The sequence below is a fragment of the Amphiura filiformis genome, chromosome 20 (genome assembly GCF_039555335.1).
Source record: "Amphiura filiformis chromosome 20, Afil_fr2py, whole genome shotgun sequence".
Taxonomy (NCBI): Eukaryota; Metazoa; Echinodermata; class Ophiuroidea; order Amphilepidida; family Amphiuridae; genus Amphiura; species Amphiura filiformis.
This window is the reverse complement of record NC_092647.1, coordinates 44,886,692-44,912,526: the sequence shown is the minus strand read 5'-3', so window position 1 is coordinate 44,912,526 and position 25,835 is coordinate 44,886,692. Positions and strand designations below refer to the sequence as shown.

The following is a 25,835-nucleotide window of genomic DNA, read 5'->3' as shown; positions in this document are numbered from 1 at the left end:
TGAAATTTGGTATGGAATGTCACTATGTACCGACACAGAGTGTGAGCGAAATGGCTTAACAGTAGGACACTACACTACCTGGCATGGCCGGCCAGGTGAGTTGAAACTGTAACACACATACATTGAAATACAATCGCTATTACATAGTTATTTTCCATTACATTAAAAATTATCATGTTATATCCTGTATAATGTGACTTAGCTTAGTCGCTTTGAACTAGCTTAGTAAGTAAGTCAAGTATAATATACACTTGAACATGTTCATTTGAGTTAAATTGTTCTTTATTATAACTATTTGAACATTTTATAGACTGTCAGAAGTAACCATAATTAACTTGATATCAGGGAAACGTCACTGACAAATGTTATTTGCATTAAATTCAATCAAACGAGTTAATAAAAACAGCTCAGTTAGTCATTCGGGTTTTCCAAATGTACAACTTGTCATATTGTCATATTGTTTTCAGGGATGGAGTATCGAAATAATGTTTGGAGCTGCGTGTGTTAAGAATTTTTTCGAAGATACGTTTCAATGACTTTTTTTGCGACATGAATGAATTTTGCGACACCCGATGCAGCAGTTATTAAGGGTATACGAGGTAATTTGTTGGTCGAAGCAGCCAAAAAAATAGATTTTCATTATCTGAATCAATATATTATTGAAAAATAACACTTTGGTGTTTTGCAAAAGTTCATTCTACAAATCATATACTTTGAAAACTTATACTTACAATTTATTGTTGTTAATGAGTTATGTACGTTTTACAAAAGTGTTGTTGTTTCAGCCCTCTTTACTACATAACTCAAGAACTACAGGACCTACAAAAGTATATCTGTGATATTTAAATTCTTCTACACGCTCGCTATGAATTGAGCAATGCAATTTGTGCTAAAGCTCACTACCATTCGCAAGATGTTGTGAACTACTTTTTTCTGCTGTTTCGACCAACAATACATCGTATATCATTAAATCATTAACGTCTTACCTATTTTAAACATTGGTAGGGGTAATACCACATTACCAGTATATTTCCTATTGTTGTATACTGGATAGTTAACTTAGGAATGAGAACTTCAAAAGAACAATGTGATTCAATACATAATAATGCTTCACTTAACTACTTCTTCTAATTAGTGATAGACAAAACAGCTTTAATACCAGTGATGCATGACATGGACAAGTGATTCCATAAAACTTAAAAGCCTCATCACAACATCAGTGAAGAGAACATATTCTCATTATGTCAATAGCGCGGTGATTGAGTGAAAGAGAAATAGCTCTGTCTACAATCTATTGGCTATCAAGTAAAAGCTCCACTTTTTAATAGTTCACTTTTTGATAGTTCAATTTTGATACTCTTAGGGGGAAAGACAGTTGTAAACCTGGGGGTAATCCTGTCAGTAGAATGACCGTGTTCTAGTAGACCACCCTCTAATATTGTCATCATTAGATGGCTATAGGGAGTATAGTAATTACCACATATCTATCAAGTCTATGATTGCACTCCTGGTAGTGTCGTGTCATAGAGTTGGGGTGATGGCCCGGTGGAAGCACTATCTAGAGAAGAGACACCAATACGGGGATGATGCCAAGAAGTACGTTGCCGTCTGAGCTCCATACCAAAGACGCTCCAAAGATCCCACGAACTTCAGATCATAACACCTTAAGGCTAAGTCCCATTGCACTATGGCTATTGAAAATACATACATTTCTGAAAAGATCGTTGCACTGTCTCTGGTATTGTCTCTGTTTGTGCTCGGATTCGCGCAACTTAGCACTTGTATATAGATGAATCGCTAGCGGGGGATTGAGAAGGGATGTCAACAGCAGAATTGGGCATCGCATCTGGCATGTCACTAGCTGGCCCCGCTAGCTAATTCAAGTCGTAGGCAATGGTCATGGGTGTTGAACGCACACATAATTTGATGGTTGGACGCGGATCTTTCTCATGATATCTCTTCATGTGAAGATTAAGGGACAGAGATTGAGTGAGGTGAGAAAGAGACATCAAGATCTGTCACAGAGGATTTGTATGTTGGCCACTGACATCTTAAACCTCAGACTTGTAATACCCACCTGAAGGAAAACGGATCAAAACATGCTTTATGATTATATTCACACGAAGAAATCGGGAAGATAAATGGCGCTATGAAATAAACTTATCAAAACAAAAGTATTTGGTGATTCGAAAAAACACCAGTTTTAAGAATATAAAAGTATTACAAGGTTATAGAGAGTAAATATTTGGTTTAATGGGAGATTTGTTTAACATTTTATATCTGACAATCTATTATAAGTTAATCCAAATCCAATACCTATGAAGAGCTTGTTTCCAAACCATGTTAAGTCCACAAACACATGTTTCTGATTTACCTGTGCGACATTGCAATGGGTTGTGATGCTATAGGTGTAGTAATTTCAGTTGGATGCACCATTATAAAGCAAACAGTGGATGGATGCACAGTAGCAATACAGTAGCAAGGCCTTTGGTTCCCAAATGAGAACAATAGTCTGCATATTGTTACGCAGCATTGTTGTGGTAAATAATGGCTTGTTGACGGTACACATCATTGTTGCTAATGTCAAACTTATCAAAGTAATTGTGATTGTATCACACAAGTAAATGAGAAGCACGTGGTTGTGGACTTAACATGGTTGGGAAACAAGCTCTTCATAAACTGCTATCAGTGATAGTATCACTTCTGCCATACTACTCTACTTCTATATACAACATAGCCAATACTACTTACTGCTGCTGTTCATACTTAGAAATGTTGTCGAGAAATCGTTCCTGCATCACACTTCTTGATTCGTTATGTGTACGTACTTTTAAAAGCAAACTGCATGACACGTATACAAAAGACAAGACCTCTATTTCACCTTACAAGTTTATTTAAAAAGATAACTCTTCAAAGCCTCCAAAACATACTATAACCTACTTGTGGGTACCGGCCCATCTTTTTATGATAAATTAACATTTTACTAATTTCACCAAAATTTCACCAACTAGTGTCACCAAAGAGAAGTTATGAATGTCCCTAGGAAGAAATTTCAAAAATCCTTCCTAATTAAAGCACTTTCGATAAATGTACTGTGTACTTTTAAAAGTAAAATGCGTGACATGTATAAAAGCAAGACCTCTGTTTCACCTTTACCAGTTTATTTGCAAAGACAAGATACAGCTCATCAATGGCACCAAGACATTGCTAGCCACAGGCTTCAAAAATGCCAAGTTTTGAGATATTTTCTCAGAATATCAAGAGCTATATGTCAGGAACCGCTGAACCAAATACTGGGCTTGTTTGTACTCATTGTAATGCATTTTTCATGCTGATTCCAAATATGGTCATGAAAATGTAAAATTCCGAAATTTTTTAATGAAAAAAAAAAATCCGAAACTTGTCGTCTGCAGTCGACTTGTAGAGAGGGTTAAGCATCAAACAAGAAATTAAATTTTGCAAATGATTTCAAATACTAGTACATATAGATTTCGATCTCGGTCAGTGAACTAGACCTGCAAATCTCACTTTACCACACTTGTATTAATTCAGTTTCATATCATCAAACACAGACACTAAATAAGCTCTAGAGAATTGCACAGAAACCTTATCCAAATTTGAAAGATTGAATACTTATTGATACACAGTAGTCAACAGAATCTTCAGTAGCGCAAATTAATTCCAATAAGTTAAATAGTCTTGCGGTTAAACTCTGTTGCACTATTGACCTCTACATTCATCGTGTTCTGAATTACCTGTCCGCCCCGCCCCATCGTTCAGACTTGATAGCAAATTAAAGACTTAGTAAGGGGGCATGACATTACCCCTTTTATGTAGTGAAGCAGTGTATTTAATTGTTACCCCGGCCAAGCCGCCCGCCAGCGAAGCTGACGGCCCCTCCATCAGCGAGTGTCAGGAAAATAAATAGCCTGTGGGGGAGATCGGAAAAACGTCCCTGTATGCCAGACGTGCTATCCAATGTTACCCAAAACAGAGTTTATCGGTCAGCAGACACGCGAGCTGCTTGACTATAGGGATATTTATACGTCTAAATGCGAGAGTTTCATCTATAACAGAAATTCAATAGCCAACTTAAAAATAGGTATGATATGTACCTGGGGGCCAGTGACATTTGAGACTCTTTTTTGTAGGGTAAGATGTACTATTGGTCTTATTTAATGCCTTTGTTCGAAAGATTAAGACACATTTGAATGGCTATAAAGTGTCTTGAATAGCATAATGTGTCTTCAGTGTGGTCCTTATGGATCGAGTGTAAAAAGATTCGAACCTCCCAAAGACGCAAAAGCGCATTACCATGTTATAAAAAGAACCCCAAACCAGGCTCAAATATGATCCTGATGTATGTGTTTCTTTGGTTTTAACTTTGCCATGTTTGTGACTACCCCAAATCAGGCTAATGTGTTCTGCAACAAAAGGTAACATAAATACTTCGGCAAGCAACAAATACAAAGTGCTTCAAATGCTTCATTAACTCGTATTATCATAGCTTCTTGGACATGTTGTGAAACACTTTAATGCAATATGTAGGGCAAGGCAAAATGTATTAAACCCACATTACTATATGATCGTGTAATGAGGTAATCGCATGCGCCAATTACTTCAGCAATAACTTTCTGGTCCAATTGGATTAATCATGTTAATGCAAATGTAAGTGTCCTACAATACAACTCTATTACTTCGAATACTTTATATGCGCTTGAAAAATAACAAATAAAGTTAAGAAACAAATAAAAGTTTGCGAGCTTAATGCAATTTTACACATATCTTTTGGCATCGATGAAACCCTAAGGCGGGGATTGCCCTCAGGCTATATACAGCGCAGACAAATGCCATGAGTGTGCCAGCGTTGGTCTGTTGGGAAATTCCCGCGACCTTGTCATCAATTCAATGACCATATAATCTGTTGGAAATGATTCAGCAAAGCGTAACAAAATAGTAGCAATTATTGAATATCAAAACAGACATTGATAGAAGTGATATCTATGTCATAGGAAATGTATTGCGAACATTCATGTAAATTTGATTGTAATCTTGGATAGAGGCATCGGAAACTTCTGTTATGTGATTGGTTATCAGAGATTGGCAGGCACATAGTTCTGTACAAGATTGTTATTTTTGAAATATGGAAATAGTTTTCCGTGAACTTATGTACTTTACCTGTTTAATTGTGCGATCGTATCTTGTATAGAAGCGTCAGACGTTTCTGCATGTCAATTTCATTTTTCATAAATGCGAGGTTGTCATCTGTACGGTTTGAGAAAACAGACTGTCATTTGAAAACCATTGGATATGTTGCATGTGATTATGGAAAAACCAAACGCAAAAACAATAATGTGACAACCCAGATCAATAAACCAATCACCATTAGTTTGAAAAAGACACAGAGTCGTCGTGTCGAAAGCTCACGTAAGTGAACAAAAATAGTTGTGTGTATCGCGGTTTAAACTCTATCAATACAAAAACAATAAGTCGTTTAAATCTCGTATTACGAAGCAATGGTCTCCTACTTATTCCATATCTCCTATTGTTAAGCTATAACTATGATTGATGAACCCAAATTTCAGTGACATTCATATTATGAAAAATATTTATGTCAAGGCGTAAACAGTTGCTATGTTGTTTTATAAGTATATTTTAGTCTTACACCATATTCCCTGACGAAGCTAATGAATCAAGCAATACTTAATTTACAATTAACTCATCGTTCACACCGCGCTGTTAGTTCCTTATTGAACTTCGAAGATGAAACAACTGAACTTTTAAACAGCAATGGGATTTCCAAAGGAGACACACACGTAAATAGCAAATTGTAACAACATTAGTATATATCAGAGCAAAATTGACAAAAAGACATATCTGCATTTTTCTTCTAAATGGACTCTTGTAATGTATTTAATGTAATGTATCTTGGTGTTATATTCTTAATTAATGTCAGACAATGCAGTAGTAGAGAGCGAGAGCAATGAGAGCAATATAGTAGGTAGAACTGACATTGTCCTCGTTGTCTAACCACTGCTAACCAGCAATTAAAAATAATGTTATTACCAAATTTACCTTCGCTAAATATGCAGACATGTGGAGATGTTTTAAGAATATGAATATTTTAACAATAATTGAATAAACACGGAAAGCTTTGTTATGTAATGAATCACTTTCGAGACCTGTGAACCGATCAGCTCCGATCCAATGTGAGAAAAAGAGAACAGAGAAAATTGGGAACAGGCTGTTAATAAATGTAACGGAAATAAACTAATTCACGCATTGTGTTAGTTTGTGATATACGAGTAATAGCGCAATCGGATCACTTTACAGTAGCCGCTGCATTTTGGGATAGGTTAGGATAAGAGTTCAAATATTCGTATTCTAACCTCAACATATCTGCAAATAAGAGGTTAATAAGGTAATAATATTCTTTTGATTGCTGATTAGACAAAAGTAGTTTTATTTACTCTATCACTCTTGCTACTACTCCATTGTCTGACATCAATTATTTTATTGGCTTAATTTATCATTGCAAATACATGCTGGCTATTCATTTACAGAATAGATATGTAGAGATATTTGAACTCTCATCCTAACCCTAATATGACCATAAAATGCAGTGACGACTGTAAGGTGATCTGGTTGCGCTATTAACAACTTACAACACACCCGTAATGCGTGAATTAGTTTATTTCCGTTACCTTTATTAACTACTTCTCCCACTTCAGTTCACGTTAACAAATTGTGAACATTACACATGAATAAATGATCATATATATTTGTTGTGAGAGAGTATGAGTATGACTCATTTGTATCGACTATAGTATTTTAATACAAATACCAAGATGAATTAAACTATAAGAAGTCTATTAATTTTAGAAGAAAAATGCTACAGATGTTCTTTTTGCCAATTTGCTCTGGTATACTATTGTTGTTATAATTTGCTCTTTACGTATGTGTCTCCTTTGAAAATCCCATTGCTGTTTAAAAGTTAAGTTGTTTCATCTTCCAAGTTCAAGAAGCGACTAATAGCACGATGCGAACGATGAGTTGAGTGCTAAATATAGTATTGCTTGATTCATCTTGGTCAGGGAATACCTTAAGCCTCTCTGTCATCGATAAAGCTGCTTAATTTGCTTACAGGACGATAGTGAAAGAAAACACGCAGGCACTTGCCTGATACACTGTGTGTAAATTATATCATTCAACTTTTGCACCTCAACTTAGATGGGGATCAATTCGTGACGTGTTGACAATTATATTATGTAATTTGGATAATATTGGATGATATTTAGATCAGTTGAATTTGAAAAGTTCAGTAGTATTAATACAATAGAGGTTCTAGTATTTCAAAGTGCCAGGACTAATACATTGATAACCATGATAACATTGGTAAATAAGTAAAGTAGAGGCAACAAGTATTGAGTACTATAGAAGCAACGGTAAACTGGTAAAGGCAATAGCAGTTCAAGTGGTAGGAAAGAAGTGGTTATGAACGAAGAAGTGATAGAAGCAGTGGTATAAAGAAGAAGTAGTAGAATAAGTAGCAGAAGAAGTGGTAAAAAAAGAAGTGGTTGATGAAGAAATGTTAGAAGTGGACGTGATAGAAGAGCCTGAAGCAGAAGAAGACGACGACGAAGAAGGGGACGACGACGACGAAGAAGAACAAAGAGGAAGGAGAAGAATATAGAAGAAGGAGGAGAAGAAGAAGAAAAAAAGAAGAAGAAGGAGGAGGAGAAGAAGAAAGAAGGAGACGAAGAAGAAGGCGATGACGAAGAAGAAGAAAAGAAAGAAGAACTTAAGAAGACCATTTAGAAGAAATATAAGAAGAAGAGAAGTCTTTATCTGTCTTTCTTTTTGTCTCTCCCGCTATATCTCTCTGCCTGTCTTTGCAAATAAGATCTATCATTGGCAACGATTTATTGTAGTTTGATCTCATTTCAAAGAGTTATCATATTTGATTTAGATTATTAGATCCGGAAACAAGAGTTGTATGTGGGAAGACAGTCCGCGCCATTTAGGCATTGAAGCTATGCAGAAACCGGTAGGACGATCTTATTAATTTAACTGTTGACGTTTGATAACCATTAAACAGCAAGTATATTATATTGAACTTGAAGTATGATGGTAGCACACACGCCACCATGGGACTTTGATACAGGCAGATGCTCCTTGTATATCCTCCCTATCTGTCAACACTTGAAATTGATACCGAAGGGTTAGTCACAGAAAATAATGCCAAAATCGACTACAAAAAACAAGATGAAGATTTGGAAAACAATCCTACGATATTATAGTCGTAGTAACAAGATATATATGGATATACGGACTCAGAATCTGAATCTATACAGTTCAGTTGCATTGAAATTGCGATTAAATACAGACCAATGAGATGAGTCTTTACTTCCTGATCTGAATAATACGACCAATTTCATTGGTTAAACAGTAATCGCTCATTGCAACTTTAGGTAAAGTTACACCACTAATATCTCTATCTGTCTTGTGGTGTGAGAAATGTGGTAAAAATAAATCATTTGCCAGTCAGTCCTATTTCTGCCACTTTGGATATTATTGTAGTATACTGATACATAGGTATGGTTTGATGTCACGTAGGAAATGGCGAGACGCAGATGTCATCATAGTCATATCTTTATATCTTGCAAATTTAGGTTGGAATACACTAATTTATATTGCTATTTTGAATAAACGTCTTGTGCTTTAGGTAAATGTATAAACCGCATTTAAATATTTGTAGATATTTTTTCTGCCGTGCGTCTGCACTTGACGGATTGTATCGGTCAGAGCAGGTCACTGCAACTACTGCCCTACTCTTTTCAAAACGGAATGCGAGCAACATCTTATAAATATGGCTCCATCCACGGCTCCACGTCCCTCCCAAGGACGGGGTATACTCTCGTCATGCTCTTGATCCAGTTGCCCATCTTCTAAATTCTAAAAATGGGATATCGAAAAGGTTTTCTACACTGTGTGCAATCTGCAGATGCTGTCAATTTTATTCTGATTTTTCTGTCAGTTAATACCAAGCAAGTGACCCACCGGGAATTGAACCAGGGACCGTGCAACCTAACCACTGCGCCAGGTGAAAATCTGATGCGACTATCAATAACATCAGCCAACTATATTTCAGTCCCGCTGAGCTTATCGTTCAAACCTTTTGCCAATGTTTTGGCATCCTTCATAATCTGTTTGGACATTTTTGGAGAGAGAGATTTGTTTTTAACAGCATACATCCCTTCTTTCTTCTCATCATTTTCTCTTTTTTCAACAGAAGGAAGTTTACACTAGTGATGCCAGAATGGCGTTTGGTAGTTTGATAGCATACACTGTAATCCTGCCCATAGGCCACATCAGTCGTGAACATCACTATACAGTGTTTACTACGTGATCCCATCACTTCCCACAACACACTGTTCATAAGACATGTAAGAGTGTGCAGCACTGAAAGAACTCAAAGATGTTTTAGGGTTTTAAGGGTTGGATTTGATTTTCGATTTATTGTATTCTGGCGTAAAGATTAGGCATGTTAAGGGTCAGGATCAGGTCTGGACGTAGGATTGGGGCAAAGAGAATCAGTATTAGGAACAATTAGGTTAGACATTTGCTTAACCAGGAGGGAGCAGGGTGGGTAAGAAGGGGTTTAATTCCTGCAACCTCCCCGGGCAACCTCCTCAATTGCGCCCCGATGAGGTAATACATGCAGTTGTCCATGAAGACGGTACAGATTCTCCGCCTTCAGTCTTGTTTATGAAATTAAATTTAAAGTTACGCACTTTGTGAAGTTCAGATTTAAGTTCAAGAATAAAAAGTACTATGTTTAACATTTTATATATGATTGTGCAAATAATCAGGAGCATAGATTTTGATTTAGACGTTGCAATAGTTAAGGTACATTGACATATAGTTTTAACTTATGCGGCAAGTTTAAATTCCAAATGCATTCTGGGATGTGTTAATTCTGCCATTCATACTCCCCCGTGTTACATCGCCTCACCATTTTCGTTAGCGCCCCTTGACGTGCGCCAACATTTACAAGAGTTAAGAGTTAAAAGTAAATAAGTCGCAAACTTAAAGAGTCACTTATGTGCCTTAGGAACGCAGCTCTTGGTATGGATTAGTAGATTGAGAGTTGTTCACTTGTTGAAGATAGGGTACGTAATGAATCATTGAGATTGGGAAACTGTTATGACCTCTGCGTGACCTAATGTCACTATGAATGTAATTGGAAAAAGATTCTTGGATTTTTTTTGTTTTTCAATGGTTTGTCTTTTGTTGTCATGGATATTACGTATTTCAACAACACTCTTTATAATGAAAAATGTTATAATTCCCCCCTTTTTGAAGGCCTATCATGGAACCCGTCAACTTTGAAACTTCAAATACCCTTTGAAGACACCGTACAAGGACAGTGTCTATAAGGCTAGCCAGGATTTATTGGAGTCGGTTGGAGGCTAAAAAGTTGACCGTTTTTTAATTGTTCCCCGGGAATTGTTCCTTCAAAAAGGGGTTGATTTCAACGTATTTATACACAAAAAGCGGACCTTTTGTGAATTTTTCTTTCAAAAAAGGGCTGATTTGCAACGTTTTTTACAGTAATAAGTGGACTTTTTCGGACTGGCATGGGAGGGGGTCGCACCCGCACTCCACATGCTACGGCTCTGCGTAATACCATTACGGTTCATCGGAGCGCCTCAAAGATCCCTCCATGTTTCTTATTCATGAAGGAGTATTGACTGATTTTAGCTTCTAGCTACTCGACGGTTATATGCAGCGGTTTCGAAATTGTCCATACCCACCACTTCACAGATCACTGACTTTGCATGGTTGTTCTTTTTGTTGTTGTTGTTGCTGTTGTTGTTGTTGTTGTTTTACAATATTCCTTCGATAGTTTTGTATCAAGGTCACCAGTTGGGAACTTTTACCTGAGCATGCATCTTTTTTTTCCGTCATGACAGAAATTATTTTATTGTGTTTGATCTCTCGAATGCGTTACCGCGTCGTAGGCAAATGTTGCATGTAGAACAAATAAAGTAGGTTACAACATTACAGACCTTTTTTGACCTTGTCATACATTATGCAACGTGCAACATTATGAACAGGGTCAAGGATGACAGGTAAGAAAACATGAGTGACTTTGAGAATGACTTTAGGGGAACTCGTGGGAAATCGGTTAATGCAAGGTGAAAATATGAAAACAGTATGATTAAGATGATCATAGATAACACCTTTAACTCAAACATTCCAGATACATCATGTTTATGATTTACATTATCGGGCACTTTGGGGATATGATGATGTGCACATTTTAAAAATATTTCTTCACTTTTAAGTCACTGACCGCTAAATGTTACACGCGCTGTTTTATATACTTGAAAGTTTACATCTTCAGTCCAGCCGAGTGTCAATGGAACATGAGTATTGCATAATTAATCGCCATAAAATTTGTGATGTAACAGGATTAATTACCATAACGATAGGTGAAAATAATTTTTGAATGTATTGCTCTGCAATATATAATAAGTAGGTTGCACTCATCGCCTGTTGTCCCTTCAGAGAAGTCTGTCGTAGTTGGTATACTTTCATGTCACCATAAGTTCTACGGTTCACAGAGAAATAAGCTATGGCTAATTTGGAAATAGAACACGCGCTTTCAAATGTAGATTGACTTGTTCGACTTATCTGCTCGTGAATATTGCACTGCGAAATTTAAAAATTTATTTTGTATACTTAGATCAAGTACTAGGTAACTTCAAACCAAGTGATTATCCTCTTCACACAATTATATAACAAACTGAAATGAAAACCGAATCTCCTTGCTATAAATTTTAAGTTTCTAACAAAGGGTAGAAACAAAGATATCGATAATCAAGTCAGTCAAGAGCTTAGGCAGGATAATAGGAAACCACGTGACCAAAACCAAAACTAAAACTCAATCTTTGAAATGAGGGAATGTACGTCTGATTGCAGGTTAATACATTCAAAATTAGTTTTCACCAATCCCTTTACATCACTACTACCACAGCGTATTACTCTGCCTAGTTCCGTGGTTAGATGTGTGTTTCTATTCTGTAATTTGTAATGGGACTAAGTTATAGAATCGCCGTGGTAAAAACACCGCAATCTTGTGTTTGCATTAATTTAAGTTCCTATATTAGATATCTTTCTACTGTGATTGATAAAAATCAAACATGTCTCTCTTCATATTGTCATTATCAAGATACTTTGTAATAATGAATCAATTCAAATCCGGAAATATCCCAGATTAATCCCCGTCACCTTTCAAGACCAAAATACTTAAATAAAGACTTGATTCATCATAATTGAGATACCTGATGTCTCAAAGATCCCATCCACCATAAAAGTAATTTGATGATTTCTATAAATAATGCCTCTGGCATATATTGTATCATTTGCACACCCAATAATCTCAGCCTATCATCGAGAGGATTAGTGACACCGTGAATGAGACGCGCGTTTTTTATCCGTCGCGTCTCTCGCTTCATCGCCATCGGTATGTTATTCGCAACCAATCCGCGCATCTCACATCCGTAATTGATCGCACTGGTTGCACGCTTGATTTCGTGTATTTCCGGGTGTCTTTATACCCAGCTTTATATCAGACTTTTCTCTCTTGCAAATTGACATTAACATTTTGTAGTATACTCTGCTAAAGGTGATTTAAAGATGGGAGAATTTAAGTTCCAACTGAAGGACCTCAATCATTTCGGTACAAACCGTCTTGACTCACCCTATATTAACAACAAAAGCAATTTGCGGAGTTTGTTTCAAACAACTTACTATATAATATTACAGATCTCATACCACTTTATAATATGAAAATGTATTCACGCCCTCTGTGTTTCATTTTGTAAGGCAAAGAGATAAAACCAACAAGGACTGTGAAGATTTCAGCCATCCTCATGATTGCCCTCTCTATGTGTGTGTCGAATACAGACGACAAATTTCATATTCTTTTTTTTTAAATTGAGAATTGGAATCAGCATAAAAAATACATCAAAATGAGCGCATACAAGCGTAATATTATTAGTTCAGTGGTTTTTGAGACAGCTCTTGATATTTTGAGAGAGCGTGAGAGCCATACCTGTACATGTAACTCGCAGCCAGTTTCAAAAAGAGTAGGATGTTAACCCCTAACTGTTCCCAACCCGTCCCGGTGTTCAAATGGACCCCAATGGAAATAAGCTTCAATAGAGGCTTTCTGTGGTTATCCAGGGTTGTCAAAAACCCGAACAAATCAAAATCAAAAGAATGTCTCCAAATTTGGAACTTTTTTTAAATTATGTTTGAGACTATAGCCAACATACAGAGCAATAAAGTTGCTCATGTGAAGAAAACTTTCACAACTCTATGGGAATGACAAAATTGGTCACGTCGTATTGACATTGAAAATGGGATGTCGCCAAACTTATGCAACTTGAAAAATTACCAAATTTTACAATATTTGTGCTGTATATAAGGTGACAGACAAGTTACAATTCGGAGCAAATCAAATCAAATAATTGAATTGACTATTTATTTGAATTCATTGAAGGAGCCATGCTTTTATCACATCATCAAATTATGATTAAGATATTTTAATTTTAATAATTTTCATCCATCATCTTTATAACTCTTATTACTAACTAATTCATCAGCATCATGTTAGATAAATAACAATGATTCAAAAATGACAACTGGCTTTTAAATTTGTTAAATTTTGTTATTCAAAAGAAGTTCAACTAGACCGTGAGGTGTTGAATTCATGTCAAAATGTCCCCGAAGTATTCTACGAAATTCTCGATATAATGTTATCTAATAAGTGCGTTACATTTTCGCCGCACACAGTAAAATTCAAACAGCATTGATTTTGACTTCGGATAAATCAATTAAGCTAGTAAAGTTTAACTTTAGCAACAATTTGTTTAGATTGTTTTTTTGACAAATTAAAGTAATTTCTTTTTACAAAATCTGAATTCATATTCCGAGGTTTACCACACACTAACGTGCTTACCTATTTATATCAATATTTTCCACATCTAAATCCTTGCGGACTTGTGGTTACGTGCACGAAAAACGACGTTAATAAACTGGAACTGGCAGATTTCGACACCCAAGTGGACTCGTAAATCGTGAACATCGAGTAGACTTCACATTAAAAAAATTGTTTTAAACATCCCATAGCCAAACAAAATATTATATCATATTTCACGATAGAAAACAAAGGATTTGACTTTGAACTTGCGTGCATTGACCAGGGCTTTTGCCATGTTCACAACAAAATTAAATTGCACCGAATCATAAATTTATCCAAATGTCCACTTCAGAACGGGCCTTCTTAAGCATTTGTACCGAAACATGCTAAATTTGGTTGGAACACTAACTTCAGAAGTTTTTTTAAAAGTAATTGAATAATTTTGAATATCTTTTTAATCTTTAAAAAAACAATTTTTTTTGGGGGGGGGGGTGCCAAATATTAACGTTAATATTTACCTTTCAGAATATGTCGCTGTAAATGATTAGCTAATGATCCAAATAAGTCAATACGTTATAAAAATGAACTATAAAATTGATTATATGTGTCACTTTGTTCCTGACATGTTTAAGTCATCCATCATTGGACACTATCCATCATTTTTGTAAAAACTAAAAAGATTAATTTGTTGAAGCTCATCATCATCATAATCATCATCATTATCGATGTCCGACGTCATCTCACCGTCATTGTCATTACATCACCACCACCACCACCACCATCCCCACCACCACCACCAAACCTTTTCTATATCATAAAATAAGCATTTTGGCCTATAATGCATAAGGTTATGGATAAATTGACTTTAATAAATGCCCATTCAGTGATCCCATCGAAAGCGTACAAAAATTAAAATTGTGTATAAATTACTTTTAATGTGAAGGATAGTCATTAAACATTAAAGGTATTTTTGAAATGAGAATTTTGGCAAAAAATGAGGAAAACAGCAGTATTGACGAAGTTGAAACCCCATTGAAAAACGTGTACCGGTAGCTAATTTCTCTACTCAGTTAAAGGCCCATTCAGTGATCCCAATGCCGGAAGTGTAAAAAAATAAAATTGTGTTTAAAGCAAGATATGTTAGCACGTCTATGCTAATAAAGGTGCAAAAAACTGAAATTTTATGATTTTTACAATTTTCCGAATGAGCAAATCGCTGAATAGGCCTTTAATATCAATAACAACAGTATTATATTTAACCTTTTTTGACAGTTTTCGGTTTAAAAAAAACTTAGCATGATGAAGTGCAAAACACGGGTCTTTCTGACACAAGGCGACACAAGTTTGACTCCCGTGGTCGGTTTGGCTTGACGCGTCGCCCGTGCTGATGTCTGTCCGTTCTGGTTTTTTTTCCTCGGACTCGTGTCTGCTGGGAGGCACGGGTGAGTGCATTGAGACACTTCGGCATCACGCACCTGCAAAGCTATATTTACCCTTGTGTAATTTGTCAAATAACATATAAATGAAATATTATGAGCCACTATGAAAAGAACTAACTGTTGTCAATCATGCTAACATTAATTTCACAAGAAGACAGCACCTTATATTATAGATGTCGCACTTTATTATTTAGTATTACTTGATGGTCACAAACAGGCCACAAAATGGGAAACTATATAAAACAGACCTTAAGCTCCTGACGCACGGCAGACCTCTTTTTACTGTTTGTACATAACTTGATTACTTGGTTTGATGTTTTTGTTTGTTCCTTGGTCATATCCTCAGAAAGGGTGGTTTCGAGAACCTAGTATTGACAGGAAGAATAGAAGGAACAAGGAGCAGAGGCAGGAAGAGAGTGATGTGGTTATCAAATCTGAAAGACTGGCTAAAAGAAAGGGGAGCTAAACATAAAGCGACAGAGCTTCTGGAGATGGCTTATAACAGAGAATTGTGGCATGACATGATCGCCAACGTCTTAGGATATGGCACCTAGAGAGAGAGAATGAAATCATTCACGAAATTATTTATATGTCTTTAAACGGGCGATATTTTCAATTTACAAGAAACGCTACACCTAAAAAAGTTGTACATTTGTTTAGTGTTTCCTTTTTTTCAATTTATTGTTATTTTTCTTATCAAAGTATCAAAAATGTGACGTTTGACACGTGCTGATACTACTGGATAATACCAAAAGACACACAGATACGAAGTACTGTTGGGTATAAGAAAAATGATTATAGATTTCTGTTCTCATAAAAAATATTCCCGAAAATCTTAAAAGGGGAAAAAATAATTAATCGTTCATCACCACCTTAATCCGTTTGAAAGTTTCTACCCTCTCTCTCTCGAAAAAGCTACAACATAAAAATTGAACCAAAATGATCATAATATTAATCAAGATACACATAATGGTAATACATATACAATAGGCCCTAACAATCGTTCCTAATTGAGGCTATCAATTTCCCATAAAGGACAATTCATGACAATACACATTGCAATGCCAACTTTCCATGACCCGGGGCTCCGTGCTAAGTAGGTTTTACTTGAGATGCGGTTTGAAATGAGATGATGATGATACTGCATGGATGTTGCTGCAACGCTGCTAGTGAGCTGAGATGAGATGAAAATGAAATGATATGAGGTGAGGTGAGATGAGATGAGATGAGGTGAGATGAGATGAGAATGAGATGGAATGAGATGAAATGAGGTGAGATGAGGTGAGGTGGATGAGATGAGATGAGATGAGATAAGATGATGATAATGATGATAATAATAATGACGACGACGACGACGTCGATGATGATATGATGATGATGATGATGATCGATTCGATTGATAAAAATAATTGATCATAAGAACGATGCATTTGAATAAAGTAAGATGGCGATGTTCAATACATCCATGTAAAATCTTTCTAACGCAAAATCAGACCACGGTTCTGATTAAGCAATTTGTCTTCCAATTCAACGATCATCAGCGAACGGGTTAACATACATGAAACGCACTACTGGAAAGTCCCAAGACGAGCGGCAAACTTTGGTAGGTAATGCCTATCTGCCTGGTGATAATCAAGTCTTTGAATTATTCACTAGCCATCATCACTGTTAGCAAGGATGGAGAAACAGTCGAAGACTTTGATTGAATACACTGCCTGTACATGGACCTAGCCAACACATCAGATCGTGACTGGAATATAACATTAAACATACATCCCCTAATTACGATATTTGTCAGGCGTCGAGAGCTTGATGGGAAGATACATACATTATTGAGTATATAAGTGATTAGTTGTATCATGATAGAATCTCTTGACTTTTATAGAGTTATTGAAATTAATTTTTTACTCATGTGTATTGAAACGTAATTAAAATAAAGAATTGCATACGTGCATGTTTTCATTGTTACAGGGGAGTATGTTTTTCTTTCTTTCTTTCTTTCTTTCTTTCTTTCTTTCTTTCTTTCTTTCTTTCTTTCTTTCTTTCTTTCTTTCTTTCTTTCTTTCTTTCTTTCTTTCTTTCTTTCTTTCTTTCTTTCTTTCTTTCTTTCTTTCTTTCTTTCTTTCTTTCTTTCTTTCTTTCTTTCTTTCTTTCTTTCTTAAATAGCTAACATCGTTGTTTTTGGAAACTTTTAGTTTTAGTTTACTTAACATCGCCATAAGCACAGTCAGTCAGTCAACCGGTGAATGGGGCGGAGCTATGTAATATGCATTTCGCTTTGTAAAACCCTCCTGGGATATCAGCACAAGCTTATCTTATATTTTAACAAATAATCGGACTATTTAAAAATCATTTTATGAAACAAATATGATGGCAATAAGCCTAGAGCAAAAACTACCGGCGTCTTTATATTTCTATTAAATATGTATAATGCAATAAAGATAGAGCGTTAAAAAACAGAATAGTAATTATCTTACAGTTTCGTGTCCCGCATGGGTTGTTATGACAAACTGGATGTGAAATTATTTTCTCTTTGGATTTCAAACGTTTCGATATTTACTTCATTTTTAGGTCTCAGTGAAGTAATTGAAACAATTAAAATTGTTTCAATTACTTCACTGAAACACACACGCTTTTATATTTCCAATAACGTATAGACTTACAATTAGTTGACGTGATTTTAAGCACCTTTTTTAAACTTGGAGCAATTTGGTCTAAGGGCAGGGACTGCAATGTCGCCAGCTCATCTGAATACTATTATACACATAATAATTCTCTCAAATCTCACAGTTTCTGAATTCTAATCATTATGCTAATTTTACATGATCCTAAATTATATTGTGGCCATTTAGTCATTAGGTCGAACATAACCTATAGCTTTGATATTTAAAGCCAGAATATACGATTTCCATCAAATTTTTATTTTGTTAATGTTATTCTTAACTCAAAATGATGAAATAATATTAGTAATAACTGTCAGGAAAGGTTTCTGTCCATTTTAAGCTAACTAACAAGATAAGGTGAACGAGACCCCGCTATTTTAGCTCTTTAACACTGAGTTCTATGGCGACTTAATTTCTGAATACGACATTATAAATGATAGGGAAATGAGAGTGATGATTTGCATTCGTCAGAATTCGTGAGGAAAATCAGAGAATTCCAGTGAGCTTTCATGCAGCGTGTGTAATACATGAACTACAAGTTACAACAAGTATAGAAATTACTGCATATAAATCGTACATTATAAATAAATTTCGTGAAAAATTACACTTATATAGCAACATAATATAAATTACTGACAGCAAGATATTCATTCATCATCATGTGTTTTATTAAGCCAGGGCTATAGTTTAAAGGCGTGAAGAAGAGGCGATAGAAAACACAGCCCCGTAGAGAGATCTGATTGTTGTGCTACTCTTCCCCGCCATTGGTTTGCACTTCATACATGCTACATTGATACGGAGGCCTCCCGGCAGTGAACAGATGGGGGAAGGGGTGAAGGGGAGAAAATGTTTGGAGGGCATAAATGCCTTTGGCTAATATATAATGGTATATAACAAGGTTAACACATCATCAGATACTTTGTAGCCATTTCAACTGCTTTGTTACCATTGCTCCAATGAGTAATGAAATTTTAAGTCAAGTATGCAAAAACCTAAAAATCAGGGTGAATTTTAAATTAACAAAATCATAACAAACCATGCATGGAGGACAACTATTTTATCATTCGGCTAAAGCTTTTTTATTGAAATTGAAATTTTATTTTTAAGGTCGTGTATTTATTTAACCTTTTTTTGTGTGTGAATTTCAGTGATTTGGACCCCAAAAGATGTAACCCTAAATTCTAGGTCTTAAAACATGTATAAAATGTATGGCCTATAATAAAATAATCGTTGGATCAGTATTTGGGAAGCTTACATGAAGCCAGCTTACCGCTATAATAATTATAAGGTTCGCTAATTTGAATAAGGTTCGCTTGTCCGAAGAAAAAAGGTCTGATAGTACAAAAGTTAGGATTAGGGTTAGGTTTAGGGTTAAGGTACATTTTTGTACTAGCGAACTTTCGGACTTACGACTCTTAGTCCGTATGCACAAAAGAATTAGACCGGGTCTAAAGTTAGACCTGGTCTAAGTTGAATTTATTTCCATCAGGAATGATTCTTTACTCTTATTTCCTTCCTAGAGTAGCTAGCAAAATCTAAAGATTTAAATGCAAAGGTCAAAAATAATACAAAATAACTGAAGCAAATGTAAAGGAAAATGTCCTTTCTCCTGGGATAAAATTCCACTTAGACCAGGTCTAACTTTAGACCTGGTCTAACTCTTTTGTGCATACGGACCTTAGGATTAGCGAAACCTATCGACTAGTGGATGTACTCGTAGCCCAAAGCCTATAATATACTAGTACCTAGGAACAATTTTTGATTATAGTGAAAGACAAGCAATAGCATCAAAAAAGATCAAATTAGAACTTCTTCAAAGAAGTTCGCATAACTTAAATTGCATACGATATTATTCCTGATTTTTAATATACGAAGACGCCATTTTGAGAACGTTTTTCTTCTCGGCGTTGTTGTGTCGGCCATGATTGAGATAAAGTCATGATTCTCTTAGCATGGCTATTGAAGCAATGTGAATTTGTTATCTTGTGCTGAGTGAGTAGTAATAGGAATAACATATGGTAGTCTTAGCTTTACCAATTGTTATACGGTCTCATCTGACGCGCCTCATCAACCGTAAGTCATTGGCAGTGTAAGCTGTAGTTGTGATAGGTGTCTTGCTATTGGTTTATTGCCCTGCTTACACCTTTTATACTATTTGCTTATCTGGAATTATAGGTTTCAACGTATGGTTTGATGATATATCTCATTAAAATGCCATTTGAACATTCAACTGCCAGTGTTAGCAGACGAAAGTTTAATGTCAAACAATAATTGTCAAGTGTAAACATAGAGAACAGTGGATGATACTTTTAAAAATTGATCGTGTTGATTGGACAAGTACGAACGGTATGACAATGTGCTATCTACTGAAGACAGTAAATACTTAATCTGATAAACCTCATCAGTCATTAGAGTCGTTTTAGTTTAACTTGTCTCCTTTTGTACTTCTTGTCTTGTATACATGCACGGTATAATACCTTTGTCATCATTACTTGCTTATGAGATGGATGAAATACCTAATTCTAAGTTAATGTCAGGAAAGTACGCTCTCATAATAAATGATGCCCAATAACAACATTCAAGATTAACAGAGACATAAAAGCAAGTACAAGTCAAGAACGGAGCTGGTGTTTTACTGTTAACCTGTATCCCTTCATGATCATCAGGGAACAGATTCGCTGATTTTAAAGGAGTTTAACTTCAGTTTTCAATCGAAAGAGCTTATTTTTGATTATAGTATAGTCTTAGGCACTCATCTGACCGCATGTTATTCATTGATATAGTGCATAAGCTGTAGATGCATAGGTTTCCCAATAAGGTCCGTATGCACAAAAGAGTTAGACCGGGTCTAAAGTTAGACCTGGTCTAAGTGGAATTTAGTCTCAAAGGACATTTTTCTTTGCATTTGCTAAAGTTATCTTATATTATTTTTGAACTTTGCATTTAAACCTTTCAGCGTATGGTTTGATGTATAAGGAGTTGTCTCTTTTATCATGTTTGATGACATTTGAAAATTCAACGATAGGCCTTACATTAGCTAGTGTTTGGCAGACGAAATTACACGCAGGTTTAATGTCAAACAATGGTTGTAATAATAGTCTACTGAAGACAGCAGACGTGATCGGATACATCTCATCGGTTACTTAGAGTTCTTAAATTGTTAGTATATCTTATGATACACGGATAAGTTTATTGCTTTATACGATCCATTACATCTTTTTCGCTTTGATCATACCATGAGGCATGATGAGATATCCGCTTGTTGAAGCTCCGGTCAAGTAAGAAAGGTCAAGAAAGAAAGGTCTATTAAATTTAAATGTTAGCTAACGACAAATGTCCAGATGGCGAGACTTATAAACGCAAGAACAAAATCGAGAACGTATAGTAAATATCTGTATATCTTGCATGAAAATAAAGGCAGGTTTAACAGTTTAAAAAAATTATACAATCTTGTATTGATCTATTATTTCGAAAATGTTTGAAATCACCATTTCAAGTAAAATTTACATAGCACGGAACCCCGGGTCGTGGAAAAATTACTTTATGTGTATTGTTATGAATGTTATCCCTTCTGGGAAATTTGAACAATAATTTTAATTTCATTAACATGCATGGCTGATGAGTTTCCCAGAATGAAATATTGTCAGCAAGTGCTATCTACTGAAGATAGCGGTCAAAAGACATTTTTCAAACGCTGATTTGCTGAGAATCGAAAAACTATATACCGTATAAGCGCAATTTTGTTCCTTCTAAATAATAGGTGATGAATAATATGAACTGTTTGATAAGGAATGTGCCATATATCATGTATATAGATGTATCGATAATTTGCTATATATCTACTGAAGATAGCAGTTGAAAGACCGGCGTGTGTGATGTTACAGATGTTTTTTGTGTATTATTTTAAAATAAGTAGGCCTACATTGATGCATCGGGCATACAGATAGATAGATAGATCGTTTTCTATATATAGTTTGTTGTAAGGTGTGTTTGTTTGTTTGTTTGTTTGTTTGTTTGAGTGTTAACTTCTCTTGCATGTACGTATGTCTTTGTATACATACCGATTCCTTTCTTTTGTTTGGGTTGATAGAAATACATGACATATCTTTCTAGCTAAGTCTGACTCTCACACATTCAGTGGTGCCAGTAATTTTGAATTCCATTACTGAAAATGGAGCACTTTCAAGTCGCTCATTAACCATATTACCATGATAATGAAATAACATTGAGTATGCAATCCTGAGTACAAATTTACTACAATTTCTTTGAATCGAGTTCTTCTTTGAATCGAGTAATATCATGTCAATTAATCTCAGATTTTATTTCAGCCAAGATTAAAGGTGTAATCAATGTTAAGATAATAATGCATCAATTATAATACTCCATGCTGACACTACACTCTGTTTGTTTTTGTCATTTTCCCAGCAGGGCCTCGATCCAGGAAGGTAAAACCCCGAGACAAACGGGAAGAGAAGAGACCGAGAACCGCCTTCAGTGCCGCTCAGTTACAAAGACTCAAAACAGAGTTCCAACAAAGTAATTACCTAACGGAGCAAAGAAGACGGGGATTAGCAAAAGAACTGAAACTCAACGAATCACAAATCAAGATTTGGTTTCAAAATAAGAGAGCGAAAATCAAGAAAGCCAGTGGCGTGAAAAACGAACTAGCATTGCAGCTTATGGCACAGGGACTCTATAACCACGCAACTCAGGCCACTAAGGATGAGATTATTGCGAAACGAGAGATTGAACAGCATAAAACAAAAGAAGTCTGATATTCAGAAGTTTATAACTTTGTATATAAAGCATGTGTATATATCATTTTGATGAGAATTATCCTTAAAAGCTTTTATAATTGTAGTTTAGATCGCAATTCCTTTTAAAGGAATTTCTTGTACAAAATATGGAAATATTTTATTGAATCTGTAAATTCATTGCCAATATCAATGATTTTGGTTTCTGCTTTCGGTATTTAGCTGTAAAATTTGCATAATTTTGGGCATTAATAATATTAATGGTATTTTGATATAATAGTTGATCTTAATATTATTATAAAAAATGTTTAGCAGAATGGAATAAAAGTAATCATTATTTGACGATGATCACATTATAATTGAAATTTGTTACCATGGTAACTAGGTATTTATTTGAAAAAATGACGAATATTTTAATAATTCTTAAAGGTTCTTTTGAAAGTTTGTAAAGGAATGTGCCACACGGACTCGGAATTTGGATTTTTTTCTAAATATTACGACCCATTAATATACTTAATTAATTGATTGATTGATTGATTGATGGATTGATTGATTGATCGGTTGATTGATTGATCGATTGCTTGATTGGTTGACTTATTTTCATAAAAAGCACCAAATTTGGTTAAAATTAGCGCCGTTGGGGACAAAATAGCCAAAACAATTCATGCATAATTTTGGAACATTTTGTCTCTGCTGCAGCATACCTAAAACGGGGAAATGCACCTCAAAACCAGTATTGGCGCAGAATCAGAGAGACATCCAACCCCGGGTACAAGCTGTATTCAAATGATTGGTACCCATTAGTTTTCATGTATAATAGATGAGTCTGACACATCAAAATTTAAAATAAGATCCAAATAATGTGTAGATGGTATAATTGTCCTAAACTATACATTCTGGACATATTCAAGAGTATCCAATATGTTGCATTTGGAAGAGGCAGGCTTTTCAATAAATATCAAAATTGATTGATACCAATCATATTAATTCAATCAAAGACATCACATTATCAGTATAACGTTGAATTACAATTTCTATATTTGTATAATTTTCATGCATGTGTAAAGTAAAGACCCCATCAAACATTAAACGTTAGAAAACGTTAATCGAACTCAAGCTATCGGGATAAAATAAGTGCTATCTACTGAAGATAGTAGAAGTATAATCTGATAAACCCCATCAATGGCTAGTACATTGCAACTATTGGACGACGAGTATTGATACTATGCGTCCAAGATCATGCGTATGTTACAGGTCCTTAAAAAGGTCAAATATTTTTAAACAGATAGATTGGATATGACTAGTTGGTCTAACCATGCAATTAAGTTAATATGATTTCATTTGAATCTATTGTATGTATTGTCTCACTTTCAAAATGATAGAAAAACATAATATTTGGGTCTAGGCCTATTTAAAGTGACACTGTTTGCTTGTACTGATTCTTAACGTCAAAGGGTTGGGTTATTCCAGGTGAAATCTATACACCCCCTGCGGAAGACACGACCTTAATCTCCCATACAAGGGGTGTGAATTCCAAATGGGGTTCCCTAAATGGGTGACTCAATTTGAAATCTGCATCTCCTGTGTGAAAGATCAAGGTCATGTTTCCATAGGGGTGTATGGCTTCAACTGGAATAGCCCTTTATGATTTATCGTGTGTATTTTGAAGTTTAAGCTGGGGCTACGCACCATTTGACTTCCGGGGGAGGGGGGATGAGGTCGGGACAAGTTTTTGTTTACACTTGTATTGCTCGTGTTTTTGTTTTTGTTTTGTTTTTTTGAATTATTGTTTTTAGTGATATAAGGGAAAGTTTTTTTCTTATAATATAGTGAGGGACGTTTTTTTAACAACTTCCAGCCCCCACCCCAAGTCAAATGATGCGTCCCTAGTAATGGTCATTTCTTCTCAGGATTCAAGTGTCCAAGAATCTAAGATTCCTATCTATATTATGCAAAAGGTATCCTTTGGTTTTGTAAAAAATATCTAAAAAGGATGAAAAAGGAATAATGCATTAGAAAAAGAAGAAAACAGAAATATTTTAAGCGTATGATCATTAATCGAACGCTATAATGTGTTTCATACAAGTTATTTATTTTTGGCTATTATTTGTTTACTTTAATTTCTTATATTTTACCAAAATTGTATGAACAAGATTTCATTCTAAACGTTATATTACAGCTATCAAATTGCAGACATCAGTAAAACGAGTCTTTCGAAAGATAGTTCTTTGAGAGAATTTTATCATTTTCAAAAGTCTTTATTGCTGATGCAGAATAAATTAACAGATAACACAACGGTTGTTTTTATTTGAAATCACACAAAATACAATTACAAATCAAGTGAAATAACAAACTGCCATTTTGCCATTATGTATTTTATGTCTCAAAAACTCTACCTTGTAAAATACCGATTTTTGAAATAAATCTCTAACTGCAAAGAAAATAAATGACGTGATTTGTTTTCCATTGATGTGTTGCATGTACTGTTAACAATGTAGAATATTATATAATATGACCTTATTACAATTTGAATTTCAAATAAACGTCCTAAAATTTTATTTGGGTTTCATGAAATATCAACAATTTATTTTAAATTGACAACTTCACAGAAATTTGTTGTCGTAGTAAAACATGGTAAAGTCAGACATGGTAATAATACGTTTTTGGCCACAGGCGTAGTACCAAATTGTTCATTTGAAGGCAGAAGAATGCTGTGGCTAATAGCCAACGTTCCAAAATTGTTGGCTTTATAATTGACATGATTGTACGAAATCCAAACCAAACATATTCCACCGCCATCATAAGGCCAATAAGACAAATATTATACCCAAATCTCTAATTTGATTCATGAGGTTGTTGATCGGACCATATATACCTCCTTTAAAGGGTACATCCCAGGGTACATCCCATTAGTCCGAAGGCTCCTTTATAGTCCAAAAATTTATGGTATTTTAGGTTAGGATTAGTGTTTGGGTTAGAGTTAACA

At 35.2% G+C, this 25,835-nt stretch overlaps 1 protein-coding gene across 2 annotated transcripts in view; it reads left to right on the top strand.

Annotated features, from left to right (window-relative positions):
* LOC140141805 (homeobox protein engrailed-2a-like) overlaps positions 1-25,288 on the top strand; it is a 47,974-nt gene extending 22,686 nt beyond the window's left edge. The window contains exon 2 of one of the 2 annotated variants that reach the window (XM_072163668.1): positions 22,524-25,288. In XM_072163668.1, coding sequence (XP_072019769.1) covers positions 22,524-22,870 — 347 coding nt within the window. In that variant the 3' untranslated portion in view covers positions 22,871-25,288. Of the gene's footprint in view, positions 1-22,520 lie in introns of both variants that reach the window. The other variant, XM_072163667.1, reaches the window with a different exon arrangement.
* The last annotated feature ends 547 nt before the right edge of the window (positions 25,289-25,835 follow it).